The 25,709-nt window shown below is 42.4% G+C and overlaps 1 protein-coding gene across 1 annotated transcript in view; it reads right to left on the bottom strand.

The window, feature by feature from the left end:
- Positions 1 to 25,709, bottom strand: part of thsd7ba (thrombospondin, type I, domain containing 7Ba) — a 255,663-nt gene that overhangs the window by 34,868 nt on the left and 195,086 nt on the right. The window contains exons 17-18 of the mRNA XM_083776564.1: positions 4,874 to 5,007; positions 4,002 to 4,167 (exon numbers count right to left, since the gene is read on the bottom strand). Of these exons, the coding sequence (XP_083632690.1) occupies positions 4,002 to 4,167; positions 4,874 to 5,007 (300 nt within the window). The remainder of the gene's footprint in view (positions 1 to 4,001; positions 4,168 to 4,873; positions 5,008 to 25,709) is intronic.

Below are 25,709 nucleotides of genomic sequence, written 5' to 3'. Positions count from 1 at the left end.
TCATTCCACTTTAATTTATTTTATTCCATAGTCTTAGTTTTTCTCTAATAAAGTTGTTTTTATTTGTTTTCTCATGTTCTCCTTGAAAAGTGTCTTTAAGTACTCAGAGAAGCTTTATATAAATAATATTATCACTATTATTATTAGTACTTGTTTTATTGCCTATGCTTATGTAGAAAAAAGCTCACTGCTCAGGTCAAATAGGCCTATTGATATGCGATTGTTTGTGATTAATTGAGATGAATTCATCACAAAGCCTCCAATTAATTAGATGTTTTTTAATGAAGTCCCAACCCTATTCTTTATAGATCTAGCTTAAAAACAAAATCTAAAAAAGGTTAAATGTGTCGGATGACTCGTATCACATCGCATCAAAATCCATGAAATTCCACATGCCACACAAGATGTATTTGGCTATTCGGTATTCGGTTTTCGGCCAACTGTTTCCTATATTCGGTATTCGGTTTTGTCCGTTTTTTATATTATTATTTTTTAAAGTAAAGTAAAGTAAAATAAAGTAGTTACTTTCATAATTTAATGTAAAGTAAAGTAACAAATTACTTTTTTAGATAAGTAACGATAACTATAATTCCTTACTTTTTAAAAGTAACTTCCCCAACACTGATAATAACATAATAATATAATATTGGTGAGTTTAACGTTGTTTAATACAATCAGATAGGACTTTACTGTTTGGATGTATGGGCTGTCAAGGTCCGAAAGTAGTATTTTTGCCACTCAATAGGCGTTCGTGCATAGCCTCTAGTACACTGTAGGGTCTTAAATGGTTAGACGCCAAAATTTGTTCAGAGCAGTAGGTTGCTATATCATTAATTAGATACAGAAATAATACTATTATTACTATTGCAAAAACATACATTAATTTTATACTTTGGCTATAATAAATAAATAAATAAATAAATAAATAAATAAATAAATAAATAAATAAATAAATAAATAAATAAATAAATAAATAAATAAATAAATAAATAAATAAATAAATAAACAAACAAACAAACTGTAGAAAATGTCTACAGTGCTAATGCTACTTTTAAAATACCTGAGCACTTCTTCCACCACTGGATACGAATCTCATACATGCTAATGACTAATCTGCCATCCCTACAAAGCCCTGTCGGTAGGGAATCATCCAGGGTAGCTACTGTAACAGGTACCAACTCCAGATCAATCCTGCATGACTACTAGTGTGCACGGTTGCTGTGGTTTCATTAGCATTCAAGTTAAGAGCAGACAACAATGGTTTAGAACAACTCAACCACAATGCCTGGACGGAGTGGTTGAATGGATTTCTCTGATGCAGGAACGCCGCCAGGGCTTGTAGATTGAATAGATTGAACAAGACACACAATGCAGAGACGACTTGAACTAATTCGGTGATCTCTCCCTCTCTCTCTCTCTCTCTCTCTCTCTCTCTCTCCATCAGCCTTTCTGTTCCCCCCCTCCCCTCTGCTCTGTCTCTGGTGTTGGTCCAGTGACTTGTGTTATCTGTGACAGAAACCCTATAACACAGCGATACAGGTGCCTGTAGCTTGTTGCAGCAGAAGACCACCCACATGCCAGGCCTCTCTAGCCTATGGGCAAACTCATCATGTAAAATGAATTAATTATACAGCAATATAATGGCATTATGCTAAATGTAATTTGTAAGTGTGCGGGCGTTACAAGCGGAGCCCCCCCGAACCGCACCCCCCCATACCCATTTTGAGCAATAAAATCTGTGCATCGTAATGTATTGGTTTGCTATGTTGCTACAACACGTCGGTGTACGTGTAATTAAAAAGCGGGTGCGATGATCTCTCCTCATGTGCCCCCCGGCGCGTATTCCAACGGGGGATGTGAGACTCTAAGCGGTGCGTACACACTGGGAGCCATTCATTTGCCATGCATTTGCATTCTCAACCTGTGGGTCGCGACCCCTCGGGGGGTCGCCAAATTATTTTGGGGGGTCCCCAAATTATTTTTCAAAAACAAAAAAAGGGGAAAATTCAATTTTCAACTGAATTGCTGGAAAATGGAAATGAAGAGTTTACATGGTACACATAGTACATCATGCATACTCCTCCCTAATGACTATAAGGTTTCAGTATTTATTTATTAATGTATTATTATATGGTATATTGTCTCTATTATTAAGGTTATTGTAGCAGTCAAATTATATTGGGGGTCGGGAGGGGGTGGGGCGGGGATCCCGAGACATTGCCAAAGCATCTCCGGGGGTCCCCGGCCAAAAACGTTGAGAACCCCTGATTTACACTGCTGTTTGTGTTATGAGTATACATGCACACAGAGCGGAGGGGGAGGGGGGGGAGGGGTTTGGGTTAGGGTTAGAGAGGAGGTAGCCCACAAAAGTCACATTTTCAAGTCTACATGAACACCTCAAAGCTTTAGCTGGAGTGTAGTCGGAAACGAGATGCCGACCCATTTCGCATTTTAAAAGCAACACGATCTTTAAGAGTTTGCACAAAGCCTGCGTTTTGCAGATCCGAAATCCTCAAAGGAGGCCACGCTAAATATCCTTGCACACTGAGTGCGATGCAAATTATTTAAAGGAGCATTCAGTGATTTGGAGAAAAAACACGGTCAGCGACGGGAACAAGATGTGCAAATGCACACGCTCTACAGTGGGGGGGAAGTGCAACAGGCCAACAGCACGCGCACCAAGGCCCGCCCCAATCGATCCTGATTGGATGAAGGCCCCCTCTATCCTGATTGGATGAAGGCTTTCTCACCCACCACCAAAACCGAAACTAGGGTTTTTTTTTACCCCTGTGGTTCACTGGGGATAGGGAGGAACTAATTATATGGTCAGCACACTCTATAGTAAGGAGGATTATCACACAACAAGAAAAAAGGGATATTTGAATTAAGTGAAATCACTGAATATACCTTTAAATTAGTTGCAATGTATTCGCAGACCGGAATTGAGTGGATCAGCAGCAGTGAGGATGATCCCCTGATCTGTGAGTGTTCAAAGATCCAATCTGAACCCTCCCGAGTTGATATGGGCCTCTCTGATCAATGCGGCCATTTTCAAACATGTTTGGTATTAAATATCAGCTACATTTTAGCTGGATCGCTACTGTTCTGGAACAGTGCAGCGGGGGACTGAGAGAGTGAAAGCCGCTGTTCAGATGCAAGGGAGGGGGACCGCAATGCCCCTAACCCGCAGATCACACACACAAACACACACACACACACACACACACACACACACACACACACACACACACACACACACACACACACACACACACACACACACACACACACACACACATAGATTGAGTGTGTGTGTGTGTGTGTGTGTGTGTGTGTGTGTGTGTGCTCTGCTGCCTATTTTCACAGCCATATCGGGCTTTTCATAAAGTACTTTGTGCTCTTCAATGAGATGATGAATGCTCTTTGGTCTGGAAGGACACAGTACTGCTCAAAGGGTGAAAGACCATGCCTAGCAATGTGAAAGACAACAAAAACGTTTTATAGATGCAATATTTGGGGCGGTGTGCAAACGTCGAATATTTTATTCCCGTGCTCCGACATTCGCCCCGATATTCGTCCGAAAAACACGCTCTATGTGCAAACACCTTAAATGTCTCAATAGTATAGCAGGGAGACAAAATACAACCACCACAATTGTATAAGTTATATAAGTTACATAATTTGTATATAACTGTATTAACATACTCTACCGTACAGATTGGACAAAATAAAATGTTACATATTTACTTGTGAGGCTTTAAGTGGTTAACTTGTTTGAAAATTATGTGTGTGCGTGCGTGCGTGAGTGCGTGCGAGCGTGCGTACATGCGTGCGTGCGTGCATGTACAGTATACGTGATTGTGTGTGTGGCCGTGCGCATGCGTGCACGTGAGGTGTCAAATGCTCCAAAGGAGAGAAGAAAAAAAAAGGTTGGGAAACCACTGGACTAAACAAGCAAGCCATCAAGTGGGTCAGTCAGTCCATTAGTGGGTCTCTCTCACCTGGGGGCATTGGCTCCACGGTCCCCAGGGGGACATGACACAGTCCTCAGGGCAGGGTAGGAAGCAGACCCGGGCTCTTATTGGTGGCATCGTGTCGTCCTGATCACACAGACTGTCATCCATGCTGGCAGCACCCTCAGCGCTCTCCTCTCCCCTCCTCACACACCTGGCAGCACAGAGACGGAATTGTAGCCGGATAACTAGTCTCTGGGGCCCTGCAAACTGGGTCCTTATTTTTGTTTTCTGAGCAAATTATACCAAGATTCTGTCTCTAAATAGACTAGCACCACTTTTTTTTAAACAGGCTCCCCTCAGCTTGCCACCTGCCCTCCTCTCAAACCTTTAGATTTGTTTCAGTTTGCCAGAGGATTGGATGATTAGGACCAGCGGTGGGTCTCGACTGCCTGGCACGTATAGCAAGAGTGCAGCTAAAGTGCCACACGAGATCAGTGACTTTAAGGGTCTTTTGACTTGGCTAAAAATGACACCGTCTACCGTCACAATCTTTTACATGCTGTGCATAATTCAATACCTGCAATGCCTACACACACAAACACTATACCAGTCAGCATATGCACGCACGCACGCGCGCACGCACGCACGCATGCACGCCCACACACACACACACACACCATTGATAAAGAAGGTCATGTCTGCCAAAACGTACTCCCTAGCTATAATATTCGTGCTGCTACATCGGAGGCAAACGGGTTGACATTCAATATAAAATAATAGCTTATTTTTCCACATTTTCTTTTTTTTTGCTTGGCTTGGCTGGCATTGCCAGGCCGTATTGTATGTGCCAGCTGTGATAACGATGATAATGATGTGTGTAACGGTTCCAGGAGGTCGCCAGGCTGTCTTTTGCTGACCTGATCTTGCGGCTCTGGACTCCCTCCCCGCAGGCTGGCGTCTCGTCCACAGAGTTGATGGTGCACATCGACCAGGGCTCCGTCCTCCACTCGTACTGGCTGCACGCATTGTGACACGGCACGGCCTCGTACACCTACACACACATGCAAACACGTACACACATCCGTTTGTATTACTATACCTGCTGTGAGACATCATCATTTTTGGGCGGCAATTTTATGAATGACTTTTGAATGAATGCTTTGCCATTTTTTTTTCTACAGTAACCCTAAGGCTGAAAATAGCCGATCTACAAGGACAGCTCCAAATCTAAACCCTAAACCTACAGTATACTGTATATGTATATTCCTACAACAATTTCTCTTGTGAGGACCATTCAAATAGTACTCACACTGTCTGTTCCTCACATTCTTCTATACTTGTGACATTGACATGGCTCTTGTTTCCTATACAGTACGTGTACAGTAGATTACACTTACTGTCCTATACAAAAATAGCAGATCTGTAAGCTCACAAAATGTGTGAATTTAGAATGTTTTTGAAAATAGGCAAGCCAAGTTTATTTGCATACCACATTTCAACACAAGGCAATTCAAAGTGCTATACACAAAACACTGAAGCAGTAACACTTCAAGACGAAATAAACACATTATGAAAGAAAGTGAAATCACATTGCAGAGGAAATGAGTAAAAGAAAAGAAGTAACTAAAAGGCATGCATCAAAAAACAAAAGAGGGTTTTTAGGGACACAGGGTTTAAAGTGGATAAGTGGGATGCATGGGCAGTTGGGCACGCATACTAATGAATGCACTCTTACACACACTTGTGTGTGTGTATACATATGCATGCACGCACACGCACAGTCGCACACACAGTCGCGCACACACACACACACACACACGCACACGCACACACACCCAACCCCACGCACACAAAGAGCACACAAACATACTATACGTGTTCAGACAGCATAAGTGGTGTGTGTGTGTGTGTGTGTGTGTGTTCAGACAGCATAAGTGGTGTGTGTGTGTGTGCGTGTGTGTGTGTGTGTGTGTGTGTGTGTGTGTGTGTGTACGAGCGTTCGTGCGTGTGTGTGTGTGCCTGTGTGTGTGTGTACGAGCGTTCGTGCGAGTGTTCGTGTGTGCGTGCGTGGGTGTATGAGGCGCGTATGAGCGTTCGTGCGTGCGTGTGTGCCTGTGTGTGTGTGTACGAGCGTTCGTGCGTGCATGTATAGCTGACACTTCAAAAGCTCAGGCACAGAGAAGACTTCAGAGATGCAGAGAATGCCAGGGAGGGAATGAAGCAACCTTCAGAATAGCAAGGCGTACCTTTCACCTCAAAGTTCCTCTGTAGCTACAATACACCACAGCTCCAACCACAACACCATCTATATTCTATAACTGCTGTTTTTACACATTCAATTAAATTCAATTCAAAGGGCTTTATTGGCATGAGAAAACATATGTTTACATTGCCAAAGCAGACAGAACAATACAACAATACAGCAATACAATCGAAACAAAAATGATGTACATTTGAAGGTCAGAATCTTCAATAGATCAAATTCTATGTACCAAGGTCACTCAATGCAGGTATAGTGCAGGAATATACACAATGATTAATCTTTAGGGTGGTTGTGTTCCATTTGATATCCTTCTCCTATCACAGCAACTCACAAATCTTGCTGCTGTGTTTGCACATTGTTGTACTTCGCCCAGCAGATAAGGGAGTTTTTTGTCATTGGTCATGTTTTCAGAATCTCTGTGTGTGGTTGTAATCTGTGGGAAGTATGTGTCTCTGATGTCTTGGTACAATGGACAGATGGTTAGGAAGTGTAGCTCGGTTTCCACTTCATTGTGTGTGCAGTGGGTGCATAGTCTGTCTTCTCTCGGGATACAGGTCTGCCTATGACGGCATTTCTCGATTGCGAGACTGTGCTCACTGAGTCTGTACCTAGTTAAGATTTTTCTTTGTTTTGGGTCGGTCACGGTGCTTAGGTATTCTGCCACTGTGTATTCTCTGTTTAGGGCCAGATAGCATTCTAGTTTACTCTGCTTTTGTGTTGCTTCTTTCCAATGTGTCAAAGTTTTCCTTTTGCTGTTTTATAATTTGGTTTAGTCCAATGGGTTTTCTATCTCGTGGCTCTGTTTGTGTTTGTGCCCGGAGTTCCAGGGCCAGATGGCTGAGGGGGCATCTCTCTAGAGTTTCACTGTGTGTGAGTGCCTTGTTATGGAGTGCATCTAGGTCACTTTCTTTTAGGTGGTTGTAGAACTTAAGTGCTCTCTTTTTTATTTTGATTATGAGTGGGTATCATCCTAATTCTGCCCTGAATGCATTATTTGGTGTTTTTCCGCTGGGTACGGAGAATGGATTTGCAGAGTTCTGTGTGTAGGGTCTCGGTTTGGTGTTTATCCCATTTTTCAAGATCATGGTTTGCTAATGGTCCCCAGATCTCGCAACCATAGAGGGAAATTGGTTCTATCACAGAGTCCAGTATTTTAAGCCAGGTTTTAATTGGGATGTCTATTTTGATGTTTCTTTTGATGGCATAGAATGCCCTTCTTGCCTTGTCTCTCAGGTCCTTTACAGCTTGGTTGTAGTTCGCTGTGCTGCTGATGTTTAGGCCAAGGTAGGTATAGTTTTTTGTTTGTTCTAGTGGGATTGTATTTAGGAACAATTGGTGGTTTTGGCGGCTGGGCCTTTTTTGAAATATCATGATTTTAGTCTTAGTTAGGTTCACTGTCAGGGCCCATGTCTGGGAGAATTTGTGTAGGAGATGAAGTTGCTGCTGTAGTCCTTCCTTGGTTGGGGACAGCAGCAGCAGGTCATCTGCGTAAAGTAAGCATTTGATTTCTGTGTTTGCCAAGGGGATGCCTGGAGCTGTAGACTGTTCTAACGTTTTTGCTAGTTCGTTGATATATGTTGAAGAGTGTTGGACTCAGGCTGCATCCCTGTCTAACTCCTCGATTTTGGGGGAAAAAGTCTGTGTGCTTTTCGCCTATTTTAACTGCGCATTTGTTGTTAGTGTACATTGATTTTATGATGTCATAGGTTTTCCCCCCAATGCCACTTTCCAACAGTTTGTACATCAGGCCCTCATGCCAAATTGAATCGAATGCTTTTTTGAAGTCGACAAAGCAGGATAATAATTAGCTTTTGTTTTTGTTTATTTGGTTGTCAATTAGGGTGTTGAGAGTGTAAATGTGGTCTGTTGTGCGATATTTTGGTAGAAAGCCAATTTGTGATTTGCTCAGGACATTGCTTTCAGTGAGGAAATTTAGAATTCTGTGGTTGAGGATCATGCAGAGGATCTTTCCGAGGTTGCCGTTTACACAAATCCCGCGGTAGTTATTTGGGTCATATTTGTCTCCACTTTTGTGGAGTGGCGTTATCAGCCCTTGATTCCATGTGCTGGGGGAAATCCCAGAGCTGAGCACGATATTTAGGAGTTTTAATATGGCCAGTTGGAATTTGAGGTCGGTGAATTTTATCATTTCATTTAGAATTCCGTCTGCCCCACAGGCCTTCTTTGTTTTAAGTGTTTTTATTTTGTCTTGTAGTTCTTTTAGGTTGATTTGGGAATCTAGTGGATTCTGGTAGTCTTTTATGGCTGACTCTAGGTTTTGTAGTTTATCTTTTATTTGTTTTTGCTCTTTGTTCTTCTCGATTGGGCCGAAGAGGCTCGAAAAATGGTTCACCCATATATCTCCATTTTGGATGGGTAGTTCGTCCTGTTTTAGCTTATTAAGTCTGTTCCAGTTTTCCCAGAAGCTGTTTGTCTGTATGGAATCCTCAATATCTTGCAGTTGGTTTCTAACATGTTGATCTCTTTTTTCTCTTACTGTGTTCTTGTATTGTTTCAGTGTTTCCCCATATTGGAGAATATGGGGATGTGTGTTGTGGTTGTCTGGGTCTCTGTGTTTTTGGTCTGATAGTTTCCTTAGTTTTTTCCTGAGATTCTTGCAGTCACTGGTCAGCAAAAACACCTTGAAGACCTTAACAGGAGCCCTTGTACAAGGTTTCTTTGACTATGCATCCACCTCTTGGTACCACAGCACCTCAAAGGCCCTTAAAACAAGGCCCCAGACCTCCCAAAACAAACTGGTCAGGCTCCTACTTGGCCTCACCCCCCGAACCCACCTCACCCCTGCCCACTTTGACAGGCTGGGATGGCTTAGGGTCGACGACAGAGTACAGCATCTTGCAATGGGTCTGGTCCACAAGATTCGATACACCACCAAGATACCCATGTACCTAAATACTTCCTTAATGTAAACGAAGTCCACACCCACAACACCAGAGGGAGTGCAACAAACCATGTACAACCCAGATTCGGCACAAACAAGGGACTAAATTCTTTTCGCTCCTATGCCACCAAAATGTGGAACGCCCTACCAACAGTCATTAAGACATGTGAATCCCTTGACTCCTTCAAAACCGCTCTCAAAGGGCACCTACGGATGGCTGCAATTCGAAACTGGCCTCTGTAAAATCTGAATCCCCCCCCCCACCCCATTTCCCCTCACTGTATATGTATCTTTTCCCTTTTTGCTTCCTATATGATGAATTCCTGTTCTGTTCTTTAGCTACATAGAAGTGTCTATTTGTATGTCTCTAAATGTTTTGATGAATTGAACAATGTGGACCCTGTTGTAAACAAGTGTAATGCTTAATTGGGTCGTCCACTCACAGTTAACAGTCTTTGTATTGAGTTTGTGCTTAAAATGTACTGTAAATTCTACAAACTGTTAATAAATATTTCAATCAATCAATCAATTATCGTACCATTTGTCATTTTCAACATTTTTTCTGGCTTTCTTGTTTGATACTTTTAGGTTTGCTAGTGAGGCTGTAAGTTCGAATATATAAGTGAGGCCTTCTACTGCCCTGTTTACACTTTCACTGTTTTCTTCAAAGGATTTTTCTAGGAACTGGTCCAGTTGTGATTGGACTTGTTTACACATACTGTAGCCAACTGTTACAATTAAGGTTAAAGCACTACTGTATATTCTGATAGTAATTATTGCTATGGCGTGTTTGTTCTGTAACAAGAGACTCCCTGGCGCTCCAGCTGTTTAAATAAACACAACATTTAGTTTAAAGCAGGTATCAACATTTCGGCCAATTAGACCTTTTCGATCACGTAAAAATAAAAAGGGATTCTTGTAAGGTTTCAATGAAAAAGATTGAAATAAACTATTTATTCAGTCATTCATTCAATATCACTTCTTTAATCTGTATCCTGTCTGAGTTATCTATTCTGATTGGATACAATTTGTATCCTGACCTGAAAAATGCATGTTCTGTTTAATAAAGAGATGGAGAGACATGGAGATTCCTGTTACTGAACAGACACTCTATAGCAATGAGTACTATCAGAAAGAAATCACTTACTCTACCTTTAAAAAACACAGATAGGTGGCAAAAAGTCCCCTTTTGGTTGTTTGATTTGCTGGGTGTTAAGGCAGTCTGTAGGACACATGCTCAGAAAGACAATACATATAATAATGAGGCATCACAAGAATTCAGAGTTTGGAAGTATGAGGATTTTACTCGAGTAAGGAGCCAAGATTTACATGACCTGTTCATATATGGAAACCCCAGTCTGACTCTCAGAGTAACATAGGATCACAGCCTTTATAGCTTTCACTCCCACAACAGCCAGCCCCAAATATAGCCTCAAGACTTGAGCCTATCAGTTCAACAAATGGGACAGTAACAGAGTGAGACAAACAGCACCACAGGGGTGTGACAGATGAGATAATCTCAGAGGAAATGACTTAGAGGAGATACTCTTTTATAAAGGGGTATTATTAAATGTTTACATCTAAATTTCTACGACAGGGGGGCGTGGATTGAGTATTTTGGCTGGCCTTGATTGAGTCATAATGGTTGATTTTACACTTGGTTGCAAGCTACAAGCCCACAATGCATTGTGAGCTTGTAGATCTGCTATTTTCAGAGCACAACATCAAACAAACATCAAGTGACTTGTCTAGTTTAGTCTAGTTTTTATTTGTTGACGAAACTGTTATATATTTAGTCTTATAGTTTGCAGGCGTTTCCTATGTTGAATTGCCGGAGCTTATTGTCTTCCCAGCGGTGACTCGGGTACATCTGTGAAAAGCGTCAACTCTATCCAACGTGGAAATACTCAGACTTCCTGTAAACACATGTTTACTCTCCATCTAGTATACTGCAGCCTGTCAGACTGATAGGGAGGTAGGTGCACTCTAGAGGACAATTTGAGCGAAAATGCAATGACAAAGTTGTTGAATGCATGCATGCATGTGTGTGTGTGTGTGTGTGTGTGTGTGTGTGTGTGTGTGTGTGTGTGTGTGTGTGTGTGCGTGCGTGCGTGCATGCGTGCGTGCGTTTGGCACACAGACACACACATGCGTACGGGTTAGAGAGAGAGACAGAGAGAGAGAGAGAGAGAGAGAGAGAGAGAGAGAGAGAGAGAGCGGGGGCACACAGACGCCCATTACACACTCTCATCATCCCCCATCTGTGCCTGCAGATGCCCCTGCTGGGTAGCGCTGGCACGCTGTATCCTAAACCCCTCCCCCACCCACGCCACTACCCAAGCCACCATCGCAACGCACCGCTGCTACAGCATGTGCACCACCCCCGCCTCCACCCAAAACAGTTAAACAGCCTGCTCATCAGCAGAGTAGAGCTTTTCTATCGCTTAGCTCCCAGAAGAGAAACAAAAAAAACCATGGCATTGCACAAGTACACAAGTATTTCGTTGCTGTCGGGCAGAAACGTCTTATCTCCATATAAAACTTTTTTCCCCCGTAATTGAACGCCCTGCTTGATCATTCTACAGCATCACACAAAAACACAAACGTGACTTGTGTCCATTGTGGTCCATAATTGTAAAAGTACAACGTAAAACAATATTTGCCTCTGAGATGTAGTGGGATATAAGTGTAAAGTCTTGACAAATTGACACACTCAAATGAAGTGAAAGTACCTCAAAACTGTATTTTAAGTAAAGTCATAACTTTCCACCACCGATTCATGTGCGAACTGCTTGGACAAAGACCCGTTATCAGTTATCACGATACGACCCGTGCAGAAAGCACATGGAACACGGATTGGACACAGTCCACTCATCCGTTCCCTTCCTCTGTACGACCGCCTCGTCTCCTCCTCCTGGCTCCCATCTCTTTCACACACACAGCCCTTGAAGCGCAGCAGCACTCTGTTTTTTTCATGGAGAATTAAAAGAATGCTACTGGGTCCTTTTTTCTTTTTCTTTGAGCAGCTCACTCTAAAAGCTTCACAGACTTATTCACAAATATAATGAAGTTCCGAGGCTCCTTCACAAAGTGCCAACGGTAGAAGGGACTGCGGAGGGGATCCGGATGGAATGGGAAATAGAGAGATTCAATTCCCCCATGCTCCCTCCCCATAATATACACCTGGCGTGACATTGTATCCAGTCATAGATATACGGTTCTTTCCTCTCGACTCAAAAGGATGGCGAGTGGTGATGGGGGCTTGGTATGGAGTGGGGTGGGGTGGATGGGTTGGAGGGATTGTGGGGAGAGAGTGTGTGTGTGTGTGTGTGTGTGTGTGTATGTGCATGACTTCTGGGAGAGCTGGCAGCATGCAAAGGGGCGCTTTCATTGAGCTAAAGCAGAGCATATCAGGTACACAATGTGAACGACACTGACCTGAGCCTGCGTGATGGAGGTCCATGTTAGCAGTGCGTAACAAGCCAGAGGTGGAGTGGGGAGGGACGGGATGGGGGGTGGGATGGGCGTCGGGGAGAAAAGAACAATATCACCGTTAGTTGTTTTGTTTTCGCTTTTCCTCTTCCATAGAATACCAAAACATATTTGCTTATATTAGATAAAAACCCCTCTCCGACAATAATATATCATCTCTGTCGGGTGGAAGCCTCATAAAGTAGGGACAAGCTCAAAACACTTCGCCGCCGTTCGACCTTTGGATCTTCTACTTTTGTGCTTTTGTGTGTGGCGCTATAGTAAGATCAGGTAATAATAATAATAATAATACAACTTTATTTGTATAGCACCTTTCATGACATGAAATGCAGCTCAAAGTGCATTACAGAACAATGGAGAATAAAAGAACAAAAAACAAGCAGTAATGCAATACAGTGAGGTAGGACATTAATTTACCAGATAAGAGGTTTCTCCGACAGCAACGATATAACTAAAGTTAAAATAAAAGCCGCGTTCTGGTCTTGGGGCTAAATAATAATAATGAGCCTCGTCGTGGCTGACAGTAAATGTTGTGGCGATGGACATTTTGCCTGCTTGAATGATTCATGGTGCGGGGCGAGCGAGTGAAAGTACAGCATGCAGTCGGCCGCAACAGCTGTGCCGGAGCCCAGACCGGCAGCCGAGGGCCACACAGAGTAACAGAGTAATTAATCTCTCTGGAGACGTCGAGTGAGAGAGGTAGACAGAGAGAGAGAGAGAGAGAGAGAGAGAGAGAGAGAGATGTATAGGTGCAGAGCATTATGCTTGAGATGGGGGAGGTGCTCTGTGTCTAAACAAACCCTGCATGGCTATAAGACCGTTATGGCAGGTCTGCCTGTTTGCTCACAGACCATATGCTCTTTGTGAGTACAAGTTACCCAGGTTCAAGTCCCATTCCCTCTCTTGTCTCTCTCTGTTATCTCTCCTCTCCCTGCCCTTGGTTCCCTGTCAGTCTGCGCTGACCTATCTGAAATAAAGAAATTGTATCACTCAATCTAAGCATTCGACACTCAAGGACAGACCGATTGATTTTTTGTGTACGTCAACAACTCTCCCTGAGCTCGAACCGGCCAGCAGCAGCCAGATGCATTGAGATGCAGATAGGCCTACTTAAAACTGGACCACTACATGACAGGGAAACTTAGGTGACTCAGACATATTGAGCTTTTATGCCCAGATTATTGAAACGGGAGCTCCCTTTTATCCCGACTCCCGATTATGTTTTTTTGCTCCCGATCCGATTACGAATATGGAATATATGCAGCATATACTTGCCTGTTGCCATATATTGGCATAATATGTTCATATATTTAAAATAAAACCATAGCACCACCATTATCCTTTTCATGTCACGGCTTGCGCACCACAGGGGGTGCACGCACCACAGTTTGGGAACCACTGCTAATTAGCCCTTCCCACCCCAAAAAGCGATTGTCCAATGCCAATCCAAATAATTTTGCAACGGTTGCTATGCAGGTCAAGCTTTCTTTACTGCTAACGTGCCTATTGGACAAGGATGGGTTTGGGAGGGACTTAGTGAAGTGCTAATTGAACGAAGAGTTTCCAAAACGTTTTTCAGTGTTATTGTTGCATCACGTTGCATGTAAATGTGGGGCATGCAACACTATTCTGCAATGCAACACTATTCTTGTCTTTGAAAGGAACTGTATAGAGCCTAATTTATGCTTCGGCGAAACACTTTTGCGTGTTATTGTTGCATCACGTTGCATGTAAATGTGGGGCATGCAACACTATTCTGCAATGCAACACTATTCTTGTCTTTGAAAGGAACTGTAGAGCCTAATTTATGCTTTGGCGAAACACTTTTGCGCTGAAGCATAAAATAGGTTTACCTGAAGGTCTTACACTTAACTTTATACCCAGTCGGTCACCACAAACTCCCAGTGTATATTTGAAATGCGGCTGGTCTGTTTGTTTCTTCGGGTAGAAATTGTGTTCATTGTATGAGTAAGTATAGTGTAGGTGGAGGATGTCAGCACATAGCTCAACAAGAGGTACTGGAACACTTTTTCGCAACAAAAAGTTAACTGCTAGTTATTGTTCTTTGTTATGTGCTTATTGTAGAACATTAATGTTGTTCACGTTGTGCTTACATTGTGTTGGTGCAGCAGCACTCCCTAATACATTATGCATTAGTCAGATTTTAGTACTTCATTCAAGTGCATTTTCCTAGGATAATTCTGAAGGAATTGTACATAGAGCCGAGATTCAATAGATTCAGGTTTTTGTTTCCTGCAGTACATGTGCAAATTACACACGCACGCACGCACGCACCCACAACGCATAAAGAAGAAAACAACATCTTCTGAGTAACCAGCCCAACATTGGCGTACAGACCGCTCTGATAGCAATTGTGGCTTTCTACTAATGACAGATAGACACTTCTGGACACACACACACACACACACACACACACACACACACACACACACACACACACACACACACACGTCGAAGGGAATGCAATATTTTATTGTGAAAATAAATTGAGCAGGAGACACTTTAAGGCAAGCTTCCCCGCCCATAAATCTCTCTCATTGTCAGTGTGTGACTAAGACTTCAAACGGATTAGGCCATTACTGTCATCAGGCCCGCGGACACCACACAAAACAATGGCTCCACTGAGAGAGACGAGGAGAGATGGATCCCTATGTGATAATGTCCTGCAAGGCACTCGCGAGGAGACAAGTTCAAATGGGCCAACACAATGAAAAGCCTGGCATCAAGATGACTGCCTGTCTACCATGAGACAGCTCTGGTGGCGTCGGGGTTGGGAATGTTCGGAAAGATTTACTAAAAGCATCAAGCCTGAAATGACTTGATGAAGAGACCAAGTGGCAGCCGCTACTTTCAACGATACCAAGTGGCAGCCACTTTTCAACATGGCATCCCTGTTGGGCATGTCATTATTATAGGCAAAACTTAAAAGAAAATACATTATATATACAAAATACATACAAAATACACACATATATATATACCGTCCGGTATGAATAGTGCAATTAACCAATCATATCAGCGTAGACGAGATTTGGATTATGCATAGAGCACTTGGGTTTCCTGGTCAGTTGAAGTACTAAAGTTGATCACTTAAGCCCTATACATTATCATCTCCATATTTTAACTTTTTGTGTTTTTTTTGTGAATTGACCCCCTACTTGATCATACTACTGTGTCACACAAAAGTGTCAAAAGTAGCTGATCTGCATGGTTGTAGGTTGCAAAAAAAAGAAAAAAAGAATCCTGAAAAGTAACAGAGACATTATGATGAATAGCGAAGATAGCAGATCTACATGCTCACAATATGTCGCAATTCGGTAATGACACACCCAAAATAAGGAATCCACGTTCAAAGAGAGGAACTGCTATTGATGGATGATCCTAGGTTACAATAAGAAACTGTTGAATGAATTGGGGTTAGTTCTTGGGCATCTTGTCATAATTAAAATTGCGTATTAATTTCAATTTAATTCACTTCAATTGTATTAATGTGTCAAAAGGTTGTCTCAAGACACTTTACATGTAGAGCAGAGACATTGTCCCACTCTGAGCAAGCAATATTTGTGACAGTGGCAACGGGTGGGCCAAGTGCATTTTCAGGGCATGTATATTTTAATAAACATGTTGAATTTGGTGGTTAATCACATGATGCTGTGCAAAGGTAGCCTAATTCATCAATTAGAAGATGTGTTTACCTGAAGACAATTGCCACAATCTGAAAGGTATATGCTAAAACTAGATCTAGCTACGAACAGTACAGGCGCACATGTATTTCCAGCAAGCATTACAATGGGGAGTAGCGTAAAACCACTGAATGCATGAATCCCAATGTGAACATTTTCAATAGCCTACTTTCTTACAACCTTTCACATTCACAGTATAAAGCTGCAACCGTATTTGACCCGCACTGCCATCTACTCCTGAGGCACTTACCTTTCATAGGAAGACAGCCAGAAACAGGCCTGAACTTCAAATGTATTCCTTAGAGGACACCAGCTTGTGTCATTTTCATTTCTCCACATTGAGAGCCCTGTGAGCTGACAATGGAGGCACAGAGACTCGTCTAACTTCCAAGAAAAACACCTGAACACGTTAAAACATCATAGGAAAATCAAATCAAAGAACTGCTCCTTTCATTGCCATTACATCATAGGGGGAAAAGTACAAAAATGCAATGCCCACAGGACAATCTGAAGCATACATACCAAAAGCTACGGAAATACTACTCCAAACTAACTCTACAGGGGACCCCCTATAATGTACGAACAAAGTTAATAAATGTATACAAATATGTTGTTTTTACTCCTATTCCTCCCACCCAACTCTCCCAGCTGGCCGCTGACAAGTAGCTACTGTATTTAGCAGACTTCTGCCAAGTGTAGCCTTATAAGGTTATACTTGCCGTGTGGTGCAGGCATCTGGCATCTGAAACAATCTATGTTTGGGATATAGGCTTCGAGGATATGGCACGCTTTGCTGTTTTTCCCTCCCTCCTGACACTCAATCAGTTTTGTTATTCTAATTAGTGCATAGGGGCTAAAGCCAAACTTCGCATTTGAACTAAACGCTGTGGCCCATCTGGTTGACTGGAGGGACGGGAGACAACATTGGATATGTGCCAAAGAACCACATTTTGTCTCTCTGCCTGGTGTGGAGAGAGAGAGAGAGAGAGAGAGAGAGAGTGAGTGAGAGAGAGAGCACTTGAACAACATGCAGATTCACGCCGCTTGTAATGCGGAGAGACAGCTTGCTGTTTGGACCGAGCCTGGAGGGGCTATAGAAGCGCTACTCTCCAGTAATTACACCTCATTGGCCTTAGTGAGATCTGCCACCAATATTGACTGCACAAACCTTTCATTCTATGAAGCACACAGACAAGAGGGGAGTTTAAGGACCTGAGCAAATCAAGGTGTAAAAATAACAAATCAAGCATCTCTCTTATGCTTTAAAGAGACATTCAATCTACAGTAAACCAATTCTACGATGAATTGCATAGGCGATATGGCCTGTCTGGCAGCATTACAATGTTTCATATTGTCTCTGTCGGTCAGGTGGAAACCTCATATGTCCAGAACCGTTACTTTTCAGGATTCAAATTCAAAAGTAACAATGGTAGCTATACTAGGCTAAGTATCTACAAGCTCAAAATGTGTTTCAAGCTTATGGATCTGCTACTTTTGATGCTTTTGTGTGATGTTGTACAATGATCAAGTATTCATTGTCATTTATGAAATAATAATAATATGGAGATAAGAGGTTTCTGCCCGAAAGCGACGATCTCCATCATTCAAGCTACATAAACCTTCCCTGAATGATTGCTGTATGATAATGCTATGGTTTATATACCAGACTGTATATTTTGAATGTGACACTAGAGCCCTAGCAAAAGCAACGTGAAGATAATTCCGGAGAATAAAACTTGCATGGAATATATGTTCCTAGCGCACACAGTATGTCAGATTTGATGGGCTTCTCGTAAACACGGCAAAGTGCGTGGATAAATCCTGAACGGCTGCATCTCTCGACATGACAAAAAAATATTTCATTGTATGCAAAGACAATTTAGAGCTGTTATACGTGAAGCTTGATGGGAAAAAGCAGTGATTCAATTTTTTGTATCGTTCCCAAAGGAGTACCAATGAATCACTGGAAGTTCTGCCCTTGTGTTTTGGGGTTTGGTATCTTCTCGTACCATGTTTCTTCTTCTAGTTTCAGTGGTGTAAGAAGTACTCAGATTCGTGACTTAGTTAAAGTAGCAATAGCACCATATAAAATAGTATATTTTAGAGTAAAAGCTTATTTTTTTATTGCTGATCTTCACAACGTGTTGTGTTGCGAACGCGCTTGCCATTTTCTCCTTCCTGTTAACCCATTTTGGGGGCGGGAACCCCTTTTGGTATTTTAAACATTATGTTATAATTTAGCTATTGAAAAATTGCAGATCTACAAGCTTGAGCTTGTAGGTCTGCTATTTTTGAAAAATCGTAAAAATGTGGCGCAAATCTTTGAATATATATTCTTTCAAAGTGAATGTTTTTAACTCGGGTCTAAATGGGTTAAACATTTTCATCTTGAATTGCCAACTAATGCGGATATTCTGAAATTGGAATACTACCGGGATGAGTGTGGCTTGAACCAGAATGTCTCATTTTTCTCTCCCTCGACAGCGCTTTGGCAGATGGACCATTCATTGAGACGACTAATTACATCTCAACAGTTACACTAAGTGCAGCAGCGAAGGTGGAGTAACACATTTACCAGAACTCACAACATGTTCAATGTTGTGTGAGGTGCAACAGTACATCAAAGTAACTGATTTTAATCAAATAAATATATATTTTGAAATATATACAGTACAAGCTCACAATTCTACGTGTTGCAAGCTTATTTTTTTTAGATCAGCTATTTTTGTACAACAATATAAAATAGGGCTGCCAATGGTTAATGAGACTAATTCATTTAGAATATTATACAAAAAAATATAATAATATAATAATATAATAATATATATATATATATATATACTTAGCTATGCATGGGTGCCATGCACCTAAAATAGCAGATGCACAAGCTCACAACCAAGGCCCGACCACAAGAGGAAACGTTGAAGCTAAATGGACTTGGTGGACGAAAGTGATATTGCACTATGGGCCATGGCACTATTCATGGCACTATGGGCCATACGTGAACGTGCTATGCTCCATACGTGAACGCTATGTTCCAGTAATATATCATATCATATATCATACGTGAACATGCGCTATGCGATGAACGGCCCAGTGCGTTTATGTATTGCCCAATACCAATCCCAGAATGCACTCTGTTCCAACCCAGAAGAACGCCTCATGCACTGGGTGAGCAACTCAATACAAGTGAATGAGAGGAGAAGTCCGGTGACGTCTCTATTATATATGCTCACAACGCGTCAGCTATTTTTGGTGCACGGCACCCACACACCAACCAAGTACAGATCAGGCGTTCACAGAGGCTGTGTCCCTGATGAAGAGAGGTTCATACCTCACATCCCCATATAGAGGGCAGCGGTGACCTAAAGGTTAGAGGAGTGCCCTTGAGCAATTAAAGATGGAGTGCCACAATTTTTTTATTTTTCCAGCTTTTCATGTGTCTATGGGGTGACAGTACTTCATTAGACACCCTGGAGTCGTTTTTATGTCCAATGGTGTAATAACTTTGTATTTAGGGTTTCTTCCTGGAGGCTGAACCCTTGACGGTCAAACTGGCCAATGAAGTAAACACGGATAGTGTGACGTAAAGATATTGCACGCACACACGCACCTCCCCCTCTATACATATTTTTTAAATACGACAACCTCTGTGGGCGGAGCTGCCTGCCACTTACACGTGTGTGAACTGAACAGCGCAGCCAGTTTGCTTTTGCTGCTCTGTGTGTGTCTAACTGTGTGGCAGATTTTCAAACAGTCATTTCACACATTACCAGTTCACAGTAGAGCAGACTGTTTTTCGTTAGATTGGAAGCAAGTAAATGTTCACGTCGGGTCCTCAGGAAGGAAACCACAACAAACCAGTCTTATAGCCTACCTGCTCTGCTGTATAGTTGCTCTTGTTGTTCTCAAGGAGTAGGTTGTTTCTTTTATAATCACAGTGGTCGGGCTTTGATACAGAGTGTAGTGTCACAGTGTGCATTCTTGTTGGCTGTTGTAGTCAATATGTATGTAGGTCCTAATACTTATACGAGGCTGTAAAGTCAAGAATTAGAAGTATGTTGTGTCGCGCTGGAAGTCATGTTGCCATGTCTGGCTATTACAAGCGACTTGGGCTTGTTTTCATATAAGTAACTTTCAGGGGAGATGTGGTTGACTTGACCAATGATTCATGTGAAGGACCCTCAGATTAATATGTTGTTAAAAGGATTGGTGTTGTTGAAACGTTTTCATAAATATTCACGGCAATTTCTGTGACTTATTTTTGTGGACCTGGCCGCTTGTTTCTTTAAATCTGGCGACTTTTGCTGAAACTCAACGCAGTCAGATAAAGGACAGTTTTAATGCCAGGGTGCTTAGCTGGAGGAAATCAATAGCCTACAATATATTGTAGGCTAAATGATCTATCAAACTAATTGTTTCTGCTGTTAAACTATGATCGAATTGGATGATGAGCTGAGCTGATTGCGACAATAGGGTCAATATAATTGGAGGAAATAAATAAATGATTATAAAAAATCAGAAAAAACAGATCTGATATGGTATGGATGCATGGATTATATGCCTATACATGGATGGTGGCAGTATAAGTGCATAATGGTGCCTATACGATATCTCAGAAATATTGGAAGTGTTCACTTCTAACATTCACAAAAACATGAGTTTTGTTACATTACAGACACCAATTTGCCATTTTGTAAACAAAAGGGCAGAGCCATGGGCTGTCCTTTTATAAGGAGGGGGAGGGACTAGGACAAGTGGGTGGTCTTAAAGGAGGAGGCGGAGGGACTTGATTAGGTGGGTGGTGCTATGGTTAAACTCACGCATACCTAATGAACTGGTGGGTGTGTCCACATAAAACCATCATTTTAACAAATACTGTACACTTTTTTGAAAAAATTATACCTCATATACACCTAAATACACCTGATGATCATGTTTAAGTGTGGAAAAAAATCACGGCACTCCATCTTTAAGGCACTGAAACCCCAACTGCTCCAGCCTCCAGTGGAGCTTCTCAGTGGCCAACAGTATAAGACCGTGGCTGACTGGTTGTGCTGGTCAGCTCCCAGTGTGTGTGTCAGTGTGTGTGTGTGTGTGTGTGTGTGTGTGTGTGTGTGTGTGTGCGTGTGTGTGTGTGTGCGCGTGCGTGCATGCGTGCATGCGTGCGTGTGTGTCATTGTGCAGGGCTTTGCTGAAAATGAGCACTTGTGTTCAGCTGGGTAAACACATAAGGAGAACATATCTCTGTGTGCCATTCACATGAAACAACAACACCATGCAGCACCATCATCAACTGACAGAAGCCATCAAGGCGGTTCATCTCATTTACCCCAGGCCGGCCACGGACGATTTTCCATGCTGGAGCACACTCGGAAGCATCATGAGAGGCATAAATGGAAACCGTATTGATTTTGTTGTCTTCCGTAAATAGGAGGATATGATGGTAAAGGACTCTCGGGGGAGGGCGTAATGTAGGAGCACTGTTTGTCAAGACAGATACAAACACGGCAGTGAGTGGGGAGACTATCTGTGAATATCTCCACCCCATACGGTATGTAATGAGTGTCGAGTGGAGAAACAATGGTGGCTGCCAATGCTTTTAGGTAGAGCCTGACCAATGCCAGATTTATGGATTCGATGTTGGAGTCGTACACCACAGATTACCAATGTTTTTACATATATTTCACCAAATCATATTTTTCACCACTTTTATACACTATTAACAATACATTATTAATTGATCTGAGTGCCTGCACAAACAAGAATTTCACCCATTTTTAGCATGTAACTGTGATCAGTGATGTGACAATAATGTTACGTTCATTCATGTATTGATGTTTGCTGTCAAACACTGTAAAAATAGAATCACACTCATGTGAAGTGAGCAGCAGCAGTAAGGTAAGCAGCAACAATAGGCTATCAATAAAGCTAGCCTTGATACATATGAAACCGCAAAACAGCACAAAAAAAACACAATACACATGAGATAAGATCCAGATGATTCTGCAATTAAATTCTGACTCCACATTGCGTTGTGGCGGCAATGTGAAGAAGGAAATTGCGGGATTTGACGGCCTCCACTTCATGTTTCAGCTGTGTTTTTAAACCCATTATTGTGCCCTTCACATGTAGTAGCGGATAGGGTAAATAGTTTGTGTACTGTAGTGAGGCTCATAATAGGAGCGTCCCCCAGCCTCATAGTCTCCGACTGTTGGACACAGCGGAGAGAAAAAGGAAGGGTTGGATAAAGTGTTTGTCCAGTGAAGACGTGCTGGTCTTCTCCGTGTCATAGGAAAGCACAGTAGTGTCACACACTTCTTACCTGAGCCGGCGACAACCAAACTATCCCACACTGTGACTGCACACATGTGACATTCTGTTTGGGACTTGCGCGCTGTACTCTAGTGTGTGGAGGCAATAGAAAGACGAGAAGCAGGGTTGCCAGGTGTACGTATTGTAAGCGAGTTTTGGTGTTTTTGTTTGTAAGGATTTCACTGCTCAAAGAGCGTGTTAACGCTTCGGAAAGGGTTACTGATGCTATTGGTTAACTTTTGGTTCAAGAGGCTCCAGGCTCCATGCCAGCTAACTACAGTAGCATCACAAACCAAGGCACCGTGCACGCACACACACACACACACACACACACACACACACACACACACACACACACACACACACACACACACACACACACACGCACACACACGCCTCAAACAGTGGCCATATGGCAGAGAAGCGCTGAGGGTGGACAGGAAGAATGTTCTCCACATGATAGGGCCGGTTGTGGAGCAGAGCAGAGGGCCCCAGGCACACACAGAGAGGGAAATAACTATCTATCTGGCTGAGGCACTTGCTGGCAAGTCTACAGGGGACAATGTGCACACTGTCTGTTGCAACGCATGGAAATAGTTAACAATACATTTTGGTGTCACATTCCATTTGCGGAAGTCAGCTGATATATTCGAGCAAATATAATTTCAGTCTAATTTCAGTCACTCTATGCATATCGTTGCTGTCGGGCAGAAATCTCTTACCTCCTCTATTTGCTCAGACACTATATGACGTAATTTTTCCATTCATTGTCAATGGGCATTTAATGTTTGTGTAGTAAGTTTGTGAACATACACTAAAAGCTGGATAATAATAAGAAAAGTAATCAAAGGCCGCTGCAAACAGAAAGGTCTTTAGTTGTGTTTTAAAATGGCAGCAGACCTGCAGTTTTCTGAGAGTTTGTTAATAAAAACTAAATGCTGCCCATCTCAGATGATCTGGATTGTTCATGATATCGCACAAGATCAGAAATGCATTTGCGCCCTAAGCTTTATAGGCTTGCAATTTGTAGTATTTTGAAATCAATTATTTGACACACAGGGAGCCGTAAGTATTTAAGAACTGGAGTGATGTGCTCCACTTTCTTGGTAATAGTAAGGACTCGAGCAGCAGCGCTCTGAATCGTCTGATTGGTTGTTATTTTATTTTTTTTGGGGGGGGGGGGGGGGGGGGGTATTAGCTAAAGCATTTTAAACACTTTATCCATATTTTATACGGTGGCTCTTCAAAGTTTACAGATCTACAAGATCACAGCTATCTTTCAGAAAGATATCGAAAAGGTTTGAAAAGTTTTGAATGATTTAGATACGTTTTTCTTCCATAAATCTCTTCTGGGGACCCTGGAACAAACTCTTTTCAGATGCATACATATCAATTTGGGGTCCTTGACATGAAAATGTTTGAGAACCACTGGTATAAATCGAGCATAACATGGCCGTTTTCACATAATTGTTTCATGACGGCAGGGCGGCTACCCTATCTCTCTCTCCCTCTCTCTCCATCTCCGTCTGTCTCTATCTATCTTGCTCTCTCGACCATGCAATAGCAGGATGGATGGGTTTCATCTCTATCAGACTAGTCATTTTCTGGTGGCTGCTAGACAGGAAACATCTGCCTGCAGGAGCGGGACGAGATGGAGACCAAAGTGCAGGTCACAGTGTGATGATAAGAGAGGCTGAGCTCTGGTGAGAGGTGAGGCTCAACATTAGGAATGGTAATGATTCATCTCACATCCACAAGCTCCAACCTCAGCGACACGTACCACGGCCTGTTGCCTTGCCTGTTATGCACCCTTCCATGATTCTGGTTTCTTTCTTTTTTTACTCGCACCTTAACTAACGTCCTTAGCATATAATTTAAAAGAGGTTATAGGCCCAGCCACTCTGTCAATTGAACTAATAGAGGTTATATGCCCAGCCACTCTGTGTCTATTGAACTAGAGTAGAGGTCATAGACCAAGCCATGCTATGTTTATTGAACTACAGTAGAAGTCACAGTACCTGTCCGCATACCCTACATCTTGGATAGATGTATTTCAAACTAAGAGGTGATTTCCAGCCCTGTTAACAACAATGAGTGCTCATCTACCCCTCTGGATAAATCCATGAGGATATTAGCTGAAGCCATCCAGCCCTGGTTCGGGTGGAGTGGGTTATTATTACTGTGCACTACAACAGGGGGCACATAAAGCTTGTTAGCAGGCACTTAACCATCCGTACACAGATCTCCACATGAATATACTGGAGTATATTTCATGCGAGCGCCGCCTCATCTGCATACTGACCTCTACAAACTAAAGTGTCCTTTTGGACTCGTTCAAGCGTACAGGCAGCATTCATAAAACAATTCCCCCCCCTCTTTAAAGCATGACCCCACAGGAGATGTGCTAGCTGTCACGAAATATTCAGAGCAAGGAGATAAAACCCCAACTATCTGACTCCCATCTGTCCACTTTCCCATGTTTCCGCCTTCCTTTTTTCTTTATTCAACCTCTCTGCATACACGTCAAGGGAGAGGGCTCAACATGTCTGGCAAGCCAATGGAATCGGAATCTGTTCCAAGAACTGCAAAGAGCAAATGGGAATGCCCAGGAGTCCCACGAACTGATGGGTAATAAACCTTGACTTTGAAATGTGACCAGACTACGATAACTCCAGCCTGTCACACACGCACACGCACACGCACACACACACACACACACACACACACACATACACACACACACACACACACACACACACACTAGTGAAATTGGAAGTGATGACAAAGAAATGGGCAGACAACACTGGAACTGAAACACTAAAATTCAAACTGATAAATGGAGTCTCATGGTCTCCTGGTTGGATGAAATTGCCAACCCACCTGAAAATGTGTTTTCTCTTTATTAAAGAGCTGGAGAGACGGGAAGTGATTAGCAGTGATTACTATCTGAATATTAGAGCTTTGACTGTAACCATAAAATATCACTTACTCTAACACTACCTTTAACGTTGGACCTTGTAATTCCATTTCCACCAACTCTCACAATCTTTACTTACAAACTAAAGAAACACCTTTTC

This window comes from Protomyctophum parallelum (genome assembly GCF_964188405.1).
Source record: "Protomyctophum parallelum genome assembly, chromosome: 11".
NCBI lineage: Eukaryota > Metazoa > Chordata > Actinopteri > Myctophiformes > Myctophidae > Protomyctophum > Protomyctophum parallelum.
This window is presented reverse-complemented; position numbering and strand designations above follow the sequence as displayed.